The 15,266-nt window shown below is 36.4% G+C and overlaps 1 protein-coding gene and 1 long non-coding RNA gene across 2 annotated transcripts; both read right to left on the bottom strand.

Annotated features, from left to right (window-relative positions):
• Window positions 1–5,760: 5,760 nt before the first annotated feature.
• On the bottom strand, window positions 5,761–9,078 carry LOC107723645 (ADP-ribosylation factor-like protein 5A; the record flags this gene model as incomplete). The annotated part of the gene is made up of 3 exons (XM_016532354.1): window positions 5,761–6,275; window positions 8,689–8,840; window positions 8,980–9,078. Coding segments are annotated over 3 exons (300 nt in total), but the record flags the coding sequence as incomplete, so codon positions are not given.
• Window positions 9,079–9,122: 44 nt separating this feature from the next.
• Window positions 9,123–14,926, bottom strand: LOC107723652 (uncharacterized). The gene is made up of 3 exons (XR_001637944.1): window positions 14,433–14,926; window positions 9,592–9,652; window positions 9,123–9,135 (listed from the first exon to the last, which is right to left on the bottom strand). It is a non-coding gene; the product is annotated as an uncharacterized LOC107723652 (long non-coding RNA).
• Between the last annotated feature and the right edge of the window lie 340 nt (window positions 14,927–15,266).

Here is a 15,266-nt window from a genome sequence, read left to right on the forward strand (position 1 = left end):
GTTCATTATTAGCTAAAATGTGGCTGTGTAGTGGCCTGCTTGTGGACCACTGCTAAAATGCCACCATTCCATGCAGCATGTGTGCCACATGAGGAATGTGGGGAAGACCAGGGTTAGAATAAAAATCAACTGTTGCCCACATTAGGGCCAGTTTTGGTTTATTTGGTTGGCTTACATGCTGCAATGCTAAGGCTTACTTGAGGCCCAAATCTGGCAAACAGAACTGAACTGCCCAAATGCCATTATTCCACGCAGTATGTGGGCCGGATCTGGGCCAGAATTAAAATAAATGTGGCCCAGATTTGGGCCAGTTCTGGTTTATTTGATGTATTTTTTTTCATGGCTGACATGCGGCCTACCTATGGCTTGCTTGTGGCCCAAATTTAACAAACAGGAGCTGACCGCCCAAGTTCTTCACAGTATGTGGGCCGGAGTAAGGTGTTGGATCTGGGCCAGAATTAAATGGCCCAGATTTGGGCCAGTTCTGCTTTATTTGGTTTATTCACGGCTGACATTGGGCCTTCTTTTGGCTTGCTCGTGGCCCAAATCTGGCAAACAGGAGCGGACCGCCCAAGTGCCATCATTCCACGCGGTATGTGGGCCAGATGAAAGTGTCAGGTGTGGGCCTGATCTGGGCCTCAGGAATTTTACTCTCTGGGGGTGAAATCAGGTCAGGGCTGGGGGCAAGAGGGAAATAAACTGTTGACTTGTTAACCCAATTACAAACATCTAGAGTGACTGACAATAAGAATGATCTGATTCTCAGTCAATATTCTATCTATAGGCACTATACTAAATGCATGTGCACATTCCATCATACATGCATTACATAGCTCAGTACAATATAAATCTTCACATATTCCCTTTATATTTTCTTCTGGATTTGCCTAAATGTCCTTTGACTGTATTTTTGACCAGACATGTCTTTAATACATTCTATTTGGTAAAGCATTCTCATACAATTTCTCGCAGTTGACTTGTTTTGTTTTTGTTAATACCAGAGAGGGAATTATAGGGGGTCTGACCACCCTACTTAAGGGTTTAAGTCTGGTAAAAGTATTTCATTTTTATTCTTTAAGTAAATATACGTTTCAATATGGGTTTTAAACATGTCAGTAAGGTTTAAAGTTTGATTACAAATTAGTTAGAGCACAAGCCCCAAATATTACTCCAAAATCCTTGTCTGATGACAGACCATATAATCGTTTTCCTTGACAATATTTCAATAATTATGTAATGTGTATTTTTATTAACTGTTCGGAATGCCAGATTCGCGAATGAATCACTCTTTTGACTGAGGTCTGAATTAGTTCACGAATCAGTTTGACTCACACGTACTGAATAGTTTGCAGCGGATTTTTACATTGTTAGGGAAAATTTATTAGATAGAAAACAAAAAGAGCTGGGTAAGGTGAATATTTCCAAACAAGCCATTGCAGGTAACAAAAATTGCAAAAGTCACTTATCGTTTGTCAGCGATGAAACAGCTCTTCATTGCGCATGCAGTTTCTGACTCTCTGCTGCAGGGAAAGACAATTTATGATGGTATATATCCATAATAGTATTAAAATATGGGGAGACATTTTGAAAGACTGATGAAAGGCTACAAACGCCCCTAGTAAGAAAACGAATGTAAATTACAGAAAATAAGCGCCAACAGTGAACCCAAATTGGTAACCATAGCAACAGTAATCTGCTCTCTCGCAATTTCCATTAGGATCAGTTTGAGAGAATATGATAAAGCAACATAAATACTCTGTTATATACATAAGTACTTTTTGCTGCTCCCGAAAATTAAAGGCCTTTACCCCCTTGAAAATCATTGTAGCCTATAATTCGTAACACTTAATTAGATTATCTAAGGGGAAAATAGCTTTTCAGCAAGTGCCTCTACAGATGTCTGCAATACATCTCTAAATGCTTCGGCAGACAGACAGCAGCTGTCTCACCCTTCTGTGCTCTTTGGTGTCTAATCTAATTCTGATGAGCATGTTACAGTATTAAAACTATTCAGGGACGCTCAAAAATACAGCTGACACTATTTTTAAAGCATCCTGTGGCAGTAAGGGGGTATAATGATGTTCAGCCACAGAGGCCATAAGTCTATTTACTTAGCCCATTATATCATTGCGTCTCAGCAACAGTACACCTCCAGACACGTGATATATATAAATTTTATAGTGACGTCCTCCAGCCATTCCCGCTCAAAAGTCCTGCAGTTCTCCAGATCTCCATTGTGGGGCGGCGTGACTGATCTGAATGAAAGGCAGCTGGGACTGTGTGTCAGCTCAGTGTGCCCACTGTCCTCATCATATCTCAACGCTCATTTCTGCAATACCTAGCACTGACACTTATCACATCAATGTTCAAATGTACTTGTTTATATGCAGAGCACATTAAAAAATATTTACACATTGCATTTTACAAAAAAGCTCACCTTTGGACTATATATATATATTTTTTTTAAATAAATTTTTGTAATTTATTCTAATTATTTAAAAAACATTTTTAACAAATTTGCAGAATTTTCACAATGTATTTTATGTATGTGGCATAACAGTGTTAAGAGATGCCAAGGGTTTCACAGGCCAGGGTTATTATAGTTAAGTAAAAAAGAAATAAAAAGTCACTTGAAATAAAATAAATGTTAACTGAAATCAAATAAAATATAAAAACATTATTTTATTTCAGGTAGTTGACAACATTTCTCATTTTCATTTATTTTAAGTAAAAAAAAAACAATAACGAAAACAAAATTAATAAAATATATTAATGTATTTAAAAAAAACTATGACAAAAACACAACAAAATTGCAAAAAAATTAACTAAAAGTAAAATGAAAACAGAAAATATAAAGAAATAAAAACTTGGTAAAATAACTAACAGAAGCTATAATAGTATCTCAATGATAAAAAGAACACCTAAAATAACACTGTCACAGACTAACAGGGTGAAAATTGCCAGGGTCTGGCGTCTGGTGTTTCTCCCTCTCACCACCAGAGGTCGCCATTTCCCATCCTCCCGGACTCCTTTACCTTAACTCCACACACCTGTGCACTTACTCACACACACACAGCTGATCCTGATGGCTATTTATACTCCTTCCCCACGCCTCTCTGGGCGGATTATTAAGTGTTGTTACGGGACTGATGCAAGCTCTACGTGGCCGTATTGTGTCAGAGTCCGTTTTCTGTTTCAAGCCTGTGTGTCAGAGTCTTAGCTCTGTTTGTTTTCTGTTTTGGTTTTTACTTTGTTTTCCCCTGCAGTTAATAAAAGCCTGCATTTGGGCCCAGACCCGTTTACACGGTGTGTTTCCTTTACCGCGCCGTGACAGAAAATAACACCAATAGCAGCTATTGTGTTAATTCTATAGATTCTTTGCTTGCAAATGAATAATAGATCAAAATGGGCAAACAAGGTGGAAATTTGAAGTCTAAAGTAGCTCTATAGGTCAATGGTTGATATTTTCAACTTGTGTCACATATTTTAAGACATGGAAATTTAAATGATGAATGATGCAGTTTGCCTAATTGAGATACATATGGGTGAGACAAGCCAGCATTAATAATAAAACCAAAAAAAGAAAATATATGGAGAGAAGTATCGAAAAGTCTTCATATTAGTTGAGATCATATCTTGATAATATCAAAGATTGGACTATTCAGTACACTGCAAAAATGATAACATCTAAATTAACTGGTTTTATAAAAAAATAAATAGCACCACTGAATAAACGAAATACATCTGTTTATACCAACAAAACTTAAAGCAGATAAAAATAGCTCGGTAACACTTTAGTTTAGGGACCATTTCTCATATCAACTATTTGCTTGCATATTATAGCATATTGGCTGTTTATTAGTACTTATAAAGCCTTATAAGGGATTATAATGTCTTTTAAATCCCTTAATCGTATACCACATGCCTAATCGTAACAACTACCTTATTACCCTATTAATAAGCAGCAAATTAGGACTTTATTGAGGCAAAAGTTGTAGTTAATAGTTAGTCAATAGTGAGAATTGGTCCCCAAACTAAAGTCTGACTAATAGTTCTTTAAGGTAACAATTACAGGTTACCACTTTTTACAGTGTACATACTAACAGGATGGAAAGCGATACTAGGAACAGGTAAAAACATGTCCTACTGTGCTTATGCACAAATCTTCAGTACAGTGGCATGAGGCTTTGAAGCTTAGTCATTGGAAAAAAACAGTAGGTAATAAAGGGGGTCTGAACAGCTGAGGATGAGTATTAAAACAACTTATGACTCGTTTAAATAAAACCACATCTCTCACTCTGAAAAACAAAACACTGTGATACACAGCTGCAGATACTGTGCTAGAGAAAACCCCTTTACCATGACTCGTGAAATTAAACTTAAAATATAATTAAAAGTCTGCATGAACATCATCTGCAAAATCAAATGTCAGAAAGTAGACGAGTTTGTATAGGAATAGCATTCTGTGACAGTAATGGAAATGTCATTGCGCAGTGTTTTTGAAATTTTATATAACAAGTACACTAAGAGTTTATGAGTTTTAACAGACTCTTTAATGTGTTGTCCTGCTTCAGATAGATACAAAAAATAACTATAATGGTTAATGGTGTCTCACATGTCATTATTAGGCACTGATGTTCTACATGAGATCATCTCTGGGAGAGAGTCAGTCGAGGGTCAAGGACTCTTCAATGTGGAGAGGACCAGCATAACAGCTCAACAACAACAATTAATGGCTGTTAAAAAGAAAACTTAGCACTAAAGTTAAACTTAACAAGGTTAGAGAAACATTTTTCCCCTAAAATGGTCTTAAAAAATAAATAAAAATAATAATAATAATTTGGCATTGATGCCATTTTACATATTCCTTAATTCGATTTTAAGATGCAGATTTAAAGTGCATTGTGTTTGTTACCAGTGACAGCAAATTAAATTAGCCTACAAAAATAATCTATCCACATTAAAAATATTTTAAAATAATAATTGCAAAACAACACTTTCTCTTTACATTTAAAGGGGTCATATGATGCTTTTTTAAAATATCATTATTTTGTGTATTTGGTGTAACAGAATATGTTGACATGCTTTAATGTTCAAAAAACATTATTGTAGGTCCTATATGACTCTTAAAAATAAAGGTATTTTATTGGCATTGAAGGTTCAATGAAGAACATTTAACATCCATAGATCCTTTCCTTTGACCAAAAGCTTCTTTATAGTGGAAAAAGGTTCTTTAGCTTTTATAAATATTCTTCACATCAAAAAAAGGTTCTTTAAGAATTGTTTACTTCGGGAACCAAAAATGGTTCTTCTGCATTTCAGTATTGCTGTGAAAACATGTTTCTTTGTAACCTTGTTTTTAAGAGTGTATGTAAATGTATTAAAATGTTCTGTTCTTATTAAAATGAAATAATTACAAAATTAACCAGCTCTGAAGTCCAAATTCTGTGATAATATTATATGTTTGGTCTGTGGTATGTATTGAAGAAATACTATAATTTTAGTATAAAAGTTCTGCCAAGATTAAGCTAATATCGTTCTTAAACGTATAACTTTTTTCTTCCAAGTTAAACAATTCAATTAAATTCCTTTTTAACAATTAACATGAGAAGTTCCCTTTCAAACCATGTGTCGCCCCCTAGAGGTAGCAAAAGAACTGAGACAAATAACCAAGCTCAACATTGTCAATTTTGCTTAAAGCTCCATCGGGAAAAATCTGTAGAGAATTAAAGTGTGAAACATCTGTCATGACAGCTAAAAACACTTTATTTAGTTGTATTTTACATGAGTGCAGTCTCCTCTTGCATGGTAATGTGTCTCCTCATTCCAGAGGAGACAGAGAGTCAGGTGCAGGCACAAGGTTAATGAAAATACTGGACTGTACACACTGGGCAACACCATGTCAGGTAGCTGGGCAAAGCAGCGAGGCCACTCCAGGTAGGGTTCTGCTCAGCTAGAGACGAGTCCTCTCAGTCCATGGTCTGTGCAAACCCCGTTACTCATTTAAAGGCCATTCACGCAGAAAAACACTGAGTTTATGCTGTCTCGCAAGTCCTGAATTTTTTTGTTAGTTAGTTGCAGATTGTTTGTTCACAGGTCTCAATAATCTGTAATAAATTAATCAAACAAGTTCGTTTGACGTCGCTGGGTCACCTTCACAGTGAGTGACACCCGGCCTCCACGTCCGGTGGGAAAGATAGAGCACACTGCTATCTGAGGTCAGAGGTCATCTTACTCGCAGCCGTGACATCATCCATTCTAGACCCTGGCAGAGCCTGCGGACAGGAAAGAGACATTCAGCTCGGCCAGTTAACAATGCTCCTTTTTCTTTCTGTAAATCGGACAAAGAAAGACATTTGTGCTTTCTGCCTGTCAGTCAGAGAAAAGCCTCTGAACTAATGACCCTGGCCATAAAATGAGGTGCAGCAAACATTAATGACCAACCACACTTTCCGTTACGAAATCCACTGACTTTCTGGATCACATTATGGCTTAAAACGTATTTAAACATTATTTTCTGTGCATTATGGTATCTGTATGCATCCACAAAGCAGTCAGAATGGAGTTAGAAAAAGGTCATTTGAATTTGCTTTGATACGTTTTGTGAAATTTGGCCAGGGTTGTTCATGGAAGCTCATTTCCACCATAAAAAGTCATGCTTTGGTAAATCAGTCATAACACAGAAGTCAAAATTATGAGATAAAAAGTCAAATTTATGACATGCTAAGTTGCACTTTTTAACAATTTCCACTTTTTGTCATAATTTTGTACTTTTATTTAAAAAAATTTTTTTTTACACCAATTTCAACCTTTTTTTGTCAATCACGCTTTATCTCATTTGAACTTTTTGTAATAATTTTGACTGCCATAATTACGACATCTCTCAATTTCAACTTTTTGCCATAATAATGACAAAGTCAATTCCTCAGATATTTTTTGCTTTCATAATTTTGACTTTTGTCATAATATTACCAAAAAGTCAATATGAAAAAAAGTATAAATTACAAGATAAAAAGCAATTTCTGCGCCAATAGCCTCGTGGACATATAGCGCAGTTGCGCTTCAGGGGTCCCGAGTTCGAGTCCCGGCTTGCGACCTTCCTGTCCCCTTATCTCTCTCCCACTTCACTTCCTGTCAATACTTAACTGTTCTATCAAAACAAAGGCCAAAATGCCAAAAATAAATATTTTTAAAAAAAGCAATAATTATGACCAAAAAGTATTTTTTGAGATAAAAAGTCAAAATTATGACAGTCAAAAATATGAGAAAAAAAGTCAATGACAATATTTTTTTAATCTTTATTTAAAGGGTTAGTTCACCCAAAAATGAAAATTAGCCCATGTTTTACTCACCCTCAAGGCATTCTAGGTGTATATGACTTTCTTCTTTCAGATGAATCCAATCAGAGTTATATTAAAAATTATCCTTGCTCCTTCAAGCTTTAGAATGGGAGTAGGCAGGTGTTTTTGTTCAACAGTCCAAAAATAGTCAAATAAAGAGCATCCATCCATAATAAAATGTGCCTCACACTGCTCCGGGGGGTGAATAAAGGCCTCCTGTAGCGAATCAATGCGTTTTTATAAGAAAAATATCAATATTTAAAACATTATAAACACTTTTCTCTCACTTCCGCTAACTGTCATACGAGCAAGCCGTTCCGAGCGGATGACGTAGGACGTATGCGTTGTGCGCGCCTCTGAGATATGCTAGTCTCGTGAGTTTGTTTACAGGAGCAAAGGAAGCAAAGTTTCCTTACTTTAGCAAAGGAAAACCAGTCTCCTCTTGGCTTATATCGAAATCCTCCGACATTTTTCTTTACAAATCCTCGTTTTGTGCTTCTAATTCATGACCGGCGTTTTGTTTCGTCTCTCCTCCATGCTTCCGCCTTCGTCACTAATCACCGGCGCATGCACTGCGCATACATTCTACGTCATCCGCCGGAACGGCTTGCTCGTACGACAGCGCAAGTGAGAGAAAAGTGTTTATAACGTTTTAAATATGGATATTTTTCTTACAAAAACACATTGATTTGCTACAGGAGGCCTTTATTCACCCCCTGGAGCCGTGTGAGACACATTTTAATATGGATGGATGCGCTTCATTTGACTACTTTTGGACTGTTGAACAAAAACACCCACCTACTGCCATTCTAACGCTTGGAAGAGCAAGGATACATTTTAATATAACTTTGATTGGATTCATCTGAAAGAAGAAAGTCATATACACCTAGGATGCTTTGAGGGCGAGTAAAACATGGGCTAATTTAATTTTTGGGTGAACTAACCCTTTAAATCGTTTTGTGTCAATCTCAACTTTTTACGTCATAATTATGATTTACAAAGTGTGATTTTTTTTCCTTATGTGGTGAAAATAGGCATATTTCCATAGTTGTCTGTTTAAAGGCATCAAAGATGGAAAATTCTGGTTTATTAATAAAAACAAGCATAGAAACACAAGGACATATCTGCATTTGTCTGATGGCAATTGCCGTCTAAGCAACTTTTAGACATCTAATACGGATTCATCACTTCCATCGATGCTAGTTCTATATTCAGCCAAAATGACTAGAACAGTAGACTGTTACACAATCTGTGACTCATTACATCTCTACTGATGGAAAAAAATTATTCAACTGGATCTTTGTATTACATGTTTTTTGTGTGGCTCTGTAGGTTTTTGTGGCTTTACCCTTCTCCAGTGAGAGCACAGCAGGCCTGGATGTGCCACTGATGGTCTTTGACAGAGGTAAGCTGAAGACTCTGGGAAATCTCAGCAACAGTCATACAACCCTTCACATCTTGCTTGTTGGCGAAAATCAACAAACCAGCTTTTTTCAGATCCTAATAAAGAGAAAAGAGGAATTGAAATCAAGCAGTGTGATGATGGAACAGAAGAGAAAACCAGACAGTCTCAGAATAATCCCTTCAGCAAATATATGTGCATGAACACCAGTTCTCATAGTGACATACATATACTCGCCTCATGGGCTAACATCCTGTAGAGCTCCTCTCTGGTCACTGAGATTCTCTCTCTGTCTGTGCTGTCCACGACCACGATCACAAACTGCACAGGAGAAACACATTAATGAGACGTACTCTTTATAATTCAAGATCATTTTACAACTCATTCATAGAGCTGGAGATTACAAAAATGACATGAGCACAAAAAGAACAACAAATAGGACAATACCACAAATACAAAAACACTACAAAATGAGGCTGTAATTTGCATGATGTAATCACACCATTGCATAAACTTGTGTATATGGTTGGTGTCATTAATTTTAAAAACTAAAAAAATATCATAGTTTACACAGAAATATTAAGCAACACAACTGTTTTCAACATCAGCATATTAGAATGATTTCTGAAAGATCATGTGACACTGAAGACTGGAGTACTGGCAGCTGAAAATTCAGCTGTATCATCACAGGTATAAATTATGTTTTAAAATATATAAATAAAAAAACTGTTATTTATCAGTTATTATTCATTATTTTTACTGACCCCAAACTTTTAAATTATAACTGTTTAAATCAAGAATGGACTACTAGATTTCTAACTAGATTATAACTAGTGCAATAGTACTTACAACTGATAAAGTATGGTGGTCTTTCCTGCATTGTCCAGCCCAACAATAATGACTTTGTGCTCTGGGGGAAAAACAGGAAGACAGTTAGGCTAAATGTTTTAGTAAACACTTTAGATCATACCCAGCATTGCAGCCATTCATCTTTAGCTAGAATATTTAATACACAATCATGTGTAAAACCAGTATTTGACTGTGTTATTGAGCAATGTGTCATCCTATACAGTAACTCAAAGTATAATGGGTGGTGTCCAAGTCTTCTCACAACAGAAAGGAACTGAGCAAATCTAAAGAACTGAATAATGGCCAAACCCAAAGAGTAAAATATGCTGCATGTCTCAAACATGTTTTAGGCTGGAGACCAAAAGAGCCAGCCCAGCTCCTGCCCTTAAAGGCACTGTTTAATACCTATATTAACCACAAACAGTTGTGTATGAGATAATACAGTGCACTTTATACATTCAACTTAGTATCTGATTTTAAAAAGTTGTGAATTTGCCATAAAATGTATAAAACACCACAGAAATTTAAAATGGACCCCTGCCCAGCATTTTAGTAAAGATTCTAAATTTTAATATTACTATGATTATTATGCTGTGCAGCACCATTAACCACACTAGAAAACAATTAACCAACCTCAAATTCTAAATGACTCCGGATAGGGTTGTTTGCACCTGCAAAAGCGTCAAAGGCATGACAGACTAGGTGACGTGGTAACACCTTTGAGTGTGTGTAAAGGTGGCTGAATAGTTTCCACAAGAGAAAACAATGCTTAGTTGCACTTGCAACAGAACTTTGCATACTGCAGTTTATCAAGCATGACAATGGCAAAAAGCATATGTAGAGCTAATGCAAAATATCTTAATCTAATTTAACTGACTGCCTCATGCAAAATAGCCAGCACTTTTTTCTGCCCCACTGTCCACAAAACAGGCCCAACAGAGGAAACTTTTATATATTTTATATAATAATACACATATCAGTCACCTTTTTGAGGGGGTTTCTTCTTCATATAGCAAAAGTGATTGTGAAAACTCATTTGGCTGGAAATTAAACATGTCTCTCACGCAATTATAATTTTGATAAAACCATTAAATAGAAAAGGGAAATGAAATCAGCATCCACAGACAGGATGTGAGGAAACATTTGAAGACTTGCTGCGATTCATATCTGCTGAAACTGATAAACTTGTTAGACATGATACCCGAATATGATTATTTCAGTATGATCAAACCGCAATTGTCTGAGAACAACAGAATGAACCCGTTTTCAAATAATCAGAATTCTCATTAGAGGTCATAAATTACAAGACACCCTGAACCTGAAGATGATTGACAGACAATATGAATTGGAGAATAAAGAGAAAGAAACTAAAGAGGAAAGACTAACTCTTATCTGAGTTAACCCCATGAATAGACATACAACAGAAGAAACCACTGCACTCCACGTCACTACTACAGACCTGCATTAGGTATTCAAGGATATTCAGACACACCCATTCAGATGTGTTACAAAATGAGTCATGCACGAGTATGCACATTAGATAGACTGCTGTCCTTTTTGGGGACACAGAAACTTGTTTAGTCTGAAAAAAAGAGAGAGAGAGAGCGCTCTCAAAAGATCATTCTGTAGATAAGACCTCAGTCTTGCTCTTGTTAGACTGGGCCATTTAATTTGAAATTAACAAACAAAAGAGGAAAAGCTCAAATAAAAGCATTCCAAAGAGATGCTTTTACCAAGACACTGTGAAACTGATGACACTCAGAATTTAAGGCTGATATAATAATCATGTCAGCTAAGCATTCATATGCCAAAGAAGGTCCAAAGGTTAGGGTGTATTGTAATTTATGAGCTTTAGTACTTCAATGAAATGTTTTGCTTTCTCATTTCTTGTATTCACAAGAACATACAAAATAGCTTAAAACCTAGTCCTTTTGTTTATAGCAGAAAAGATCATGGCTAAATGGCACACACGAGGTGTAACACATTGAAATATAAAACTGTGTTGACATTTAGATTTAAAAAGGTGGCTGGAGTTACACGGTTCCGGGTTTCTCTTTCTAGCTGAGCATGACAAGGTCTCAAAAAAAAGAAAAGGTAATGATATCTGTAAATTATACAACTTGAATATAAGCTTTAACTCTCCTTTTTTTTGAAAACTGTGAAATACGACTATTCTAGTTCCCAAGACTATGACAAGTCATTTGTGCAATTTCAACAAATCATAATCTATGTAACCAGCCAGGCAACTTTAGTCTGTGACATCAGTTCGATTATTTGTTCACAGAAAAATTTTTCATTTGCAAGGCATTAACACTACATAAATATACAACAGTAATGCACAAAGCTGACAACTAAAACAAAAAGACTAGCCGGTTCATCACAGTGCGGGATTTCATTTGCAGTGTCAACTATAACAACTACCCTAAAGAGTCAAGACCGAGAAACATTTCAAGAAACCTTACACTCACATTCTCAAAGTTAGTTCCTGGAAAGTTTCATACTAACCTGAACAAGAACAGACATGAAACTGAGGAATAAACAAAGAAAAATCAAAGGGGTACAAAGTGTGCATGAAGGGCTTAGAATCTACCCATTCACAGGCTCTGATTATATCACTTCTGTCTATTGCATGAAATGTTTTGAAAGAATTTAAGCAGTTGTGTGAGGCAATTCTGAAGTGTGATGCAAAACATGGACAACAAAACACGGATGTGTGTTTTAGGCATGAAAAGATTTACTTTAGATGTTTGGGGCCAGTACAACTTTATTTTTTGAAAAAAAAAAAAAAAAAAAAAAAAAATCAATACCTTACCTTTATTTAGCAAGGATACTTCAAATTGATCAAAAGTGACCGTAAAGAGATTTATAATGTTACAATAAATATCTATTTCAAATAAATGCTGTTCTTTTGAACTTTCTATTCAAGAATCTTGAAAAAAAAGTAGCACCATTTTCCACAAAAAATATTAAGCAGCAAAACTGTTTTCAATGTAATAATGACAAATGATTCTTGAGCAGTAAATCAGCATACACATATTAGAATGATCTCTGAAGGATCATGTGTGAGTAATGATGCTTTGCCATCAATAAAATAAATTACATTTTAAAATATTAAAATAGAGAACCATTCTTTTATATTGTAATAATATTTCACAATATTTACTGTATTTTTGATCAAATAAATGCAGCCTTGTTGAGCATAAGAGACTTCTTTCGAAAACATTAAAAATCTTACTAACCCCAAACTTTTGAACAATAATAAGTCACCTTTAATGACTCCCCAGGTGAAAAAAAGAGCACTTCCATAATGTACTTAAAGTGCTCTATTTTCGCGCACTAATTTTGTACTTAATATACTAAAAATGATTCTTTAGTACTTCTTAAGACAAACTTAAGATCATCTAAGTTTACTCAACTGTGCTATTTTGGGACACCATGAATATGAACTAAAATGCACTTTTAACACACTAGCTCTGTATTTTAAAAAATATATTTAGTTACCACTTGTGGTACACTTGAACCATCTTTCATACACTAGTACACTCAAGTGTACTACAAGTGGTGAGTAAAAAAATTTTTTAAACACAGAGATAGTATGTTAAAAGTGCATTTTAGTTCATATTCATGGTGTCCCAAAATAGCACAGTTGAGTACACTTAGATGATCTTAACTTTGTCTTAAGAAGTACTAAAGAATCATTTTTAGTATATTAAGTACAAAATTAGTGCGCAAAAACAGAGCACTTTAAGAACATTAAGGAAGTGCACTTTTTTTCACCTGGGTTACTATAGGCTACTTCATCTAAACAAAAAAGAAATAAAACAGACTAATGATGGTGCTGCATCTGTGTAGGCAACAGTCTCCAACTCTCACGTTACAAGGCTCACCCATATCACAATGATCTGTTCAGCTAATGAGTAAGGTGAGAACTGAAGAGAAACGTTCCACTGGGTTATGTTACAATTTGCACATGCTCAATATCCCATACACTGATGTGCAAATCTTTCAAACAAGATTATGCTTTATGGATATCCCACACCATGTATAATAAATGAGAGACCACTGACTATCCCATGGACGTGTGTAACAAGTAACAAGGTGAGGATTACACCACCGTCACAGAAACAGGCTGACCATCGCTGCTAAATCACAGAGGAAAGAGGCACAAATGATCAGGCTTAAAAAAGCAAAGAGTGTTGCAATGGGTGTTTCACTTTTTGATTCATAGGTTGGTGAATAAGCAGGTTAATCTATTCTCAGTGCTGACAACTGACTTTCACATTCACTTTATATTGATATTACCTCAGTTGGTAAGTTTTATGTATTTCCAGACGAAATACATAAAACCAAACATGTCACTGCATAGGGGAACATAACAATACTCCAATATAACGGTAAAATGCCAATAAATATGTTCAACCACATTTATTCTTATATGAAAATTACATAAGCGCGTCACTGAGTTTGACATGTTACACAACAATTATCTTTTAGCAAGTAAAAAATTAAGATATCAGGGCTCCAACCTCCATAAACAGAGCCTGAACCTGACAGCACAGTAACGTTACCTGTCAACAGCCAGTCCTGAACCACCTTAGGCAGGTTTATTGAAGCCTTATCGACTGTTTTAATGTAATGACATACGTTCTCAGAATATTTTTGTATTTACAACATGCTTATAAATATTTTAGTCGTATATAAGCACCAGCATCGCTGTTTTAAAACGAAACTATAGCAGCAGGTTAGCAACAGACACTTGCTAGTTAGTAAAAAAACATAGCCAGTCTATATTTAAACAGAATGTGATCGAATTATGATTATAAATACACTATTTTACGTACCTTGGTGGTTAAAAAGCCTCCATAATTTTGTGAAAATGATTCCCATCGCTGGGGTCCGGCCTCGGGCAACACCACCCAGCAGAGACTGAAAATCTATCTGCTAGCCAGCTAATCTAACGATCCAGTTCAGTGTAAAATAGTGCTGTCGGTAACAATTATTCACTCCTTTAATATTCTCCTCTTAATGGCGTCCATGTTTTGTGAGGATGGGATGTCTAAATACTGCATCATTTCAGTGCTGTCATGTCTGGAGGTAAGGGAAATGAGGGCGTTCGTTCATTTGGTTCTGCGGCAGTGAGACGAGCGTCTGTTCGGTGCCGCAAAAGCTGAACTCAATCAGAGCTTCTTTACAGCCACGCAACACTCACCGGAAGTCACTCGCGCGGCCTGCCGCTAAATCTATTGCGCAGCCTCTACCTAGGCAGCATAGCAAGACACTTAAAAAGCGCTTGGAATGTTCGGCATGTTTGGGACGTAGGAAATGCGGTCTAGATAGGCGGCTCACTAGGTTTCAGCAGGGACTGGCGCTCTCTCTGGCAGCGGCAGGTCGCAGCGCCACTTCCGGTGGCATCCCCAGATGCCGCGGCAGCTGCCACGGTCTTTCTCGCCGTTTCTGCTGTTTGCTCGGTAAAACTATGTTCTCAGTGGCGTGCCGTGATGTTTTTTTTTAAATGATGATGCAAAGTTCTCACATTTGTATTATTATTATTATACATTTTGTATCAGTTGCCATAGTTCTTGCCAGGAGTCAAAGGCAGCTGCCACTAGTCGTTCCTGGCAGCTGCCAGAGTTCGTGGAAGCTGCCACGGTCTTTCTCGCCGTTTCTGCTGTTTG

The sequence above is a fragment of the Sinocyclocheilus rhinocerous genome, unplaced genomic scaffold (assembly GCF_001515625.1).
Source record: "Sinocyclocheilus rhinocerous isolate Xijiao unplaced genomic scaffold, SAMN03320098_v1.1 scaffold755, whole genome shotgun sequence".
In the NCBI taxonomy this organism is placed as follows: Eukaryota; Metazoa; Chordata; class Actinopteri; order Cypriniformes; family Cyprinidae; genus Sinocyclocheilus; species Sinocyclocheilus rhinocerous.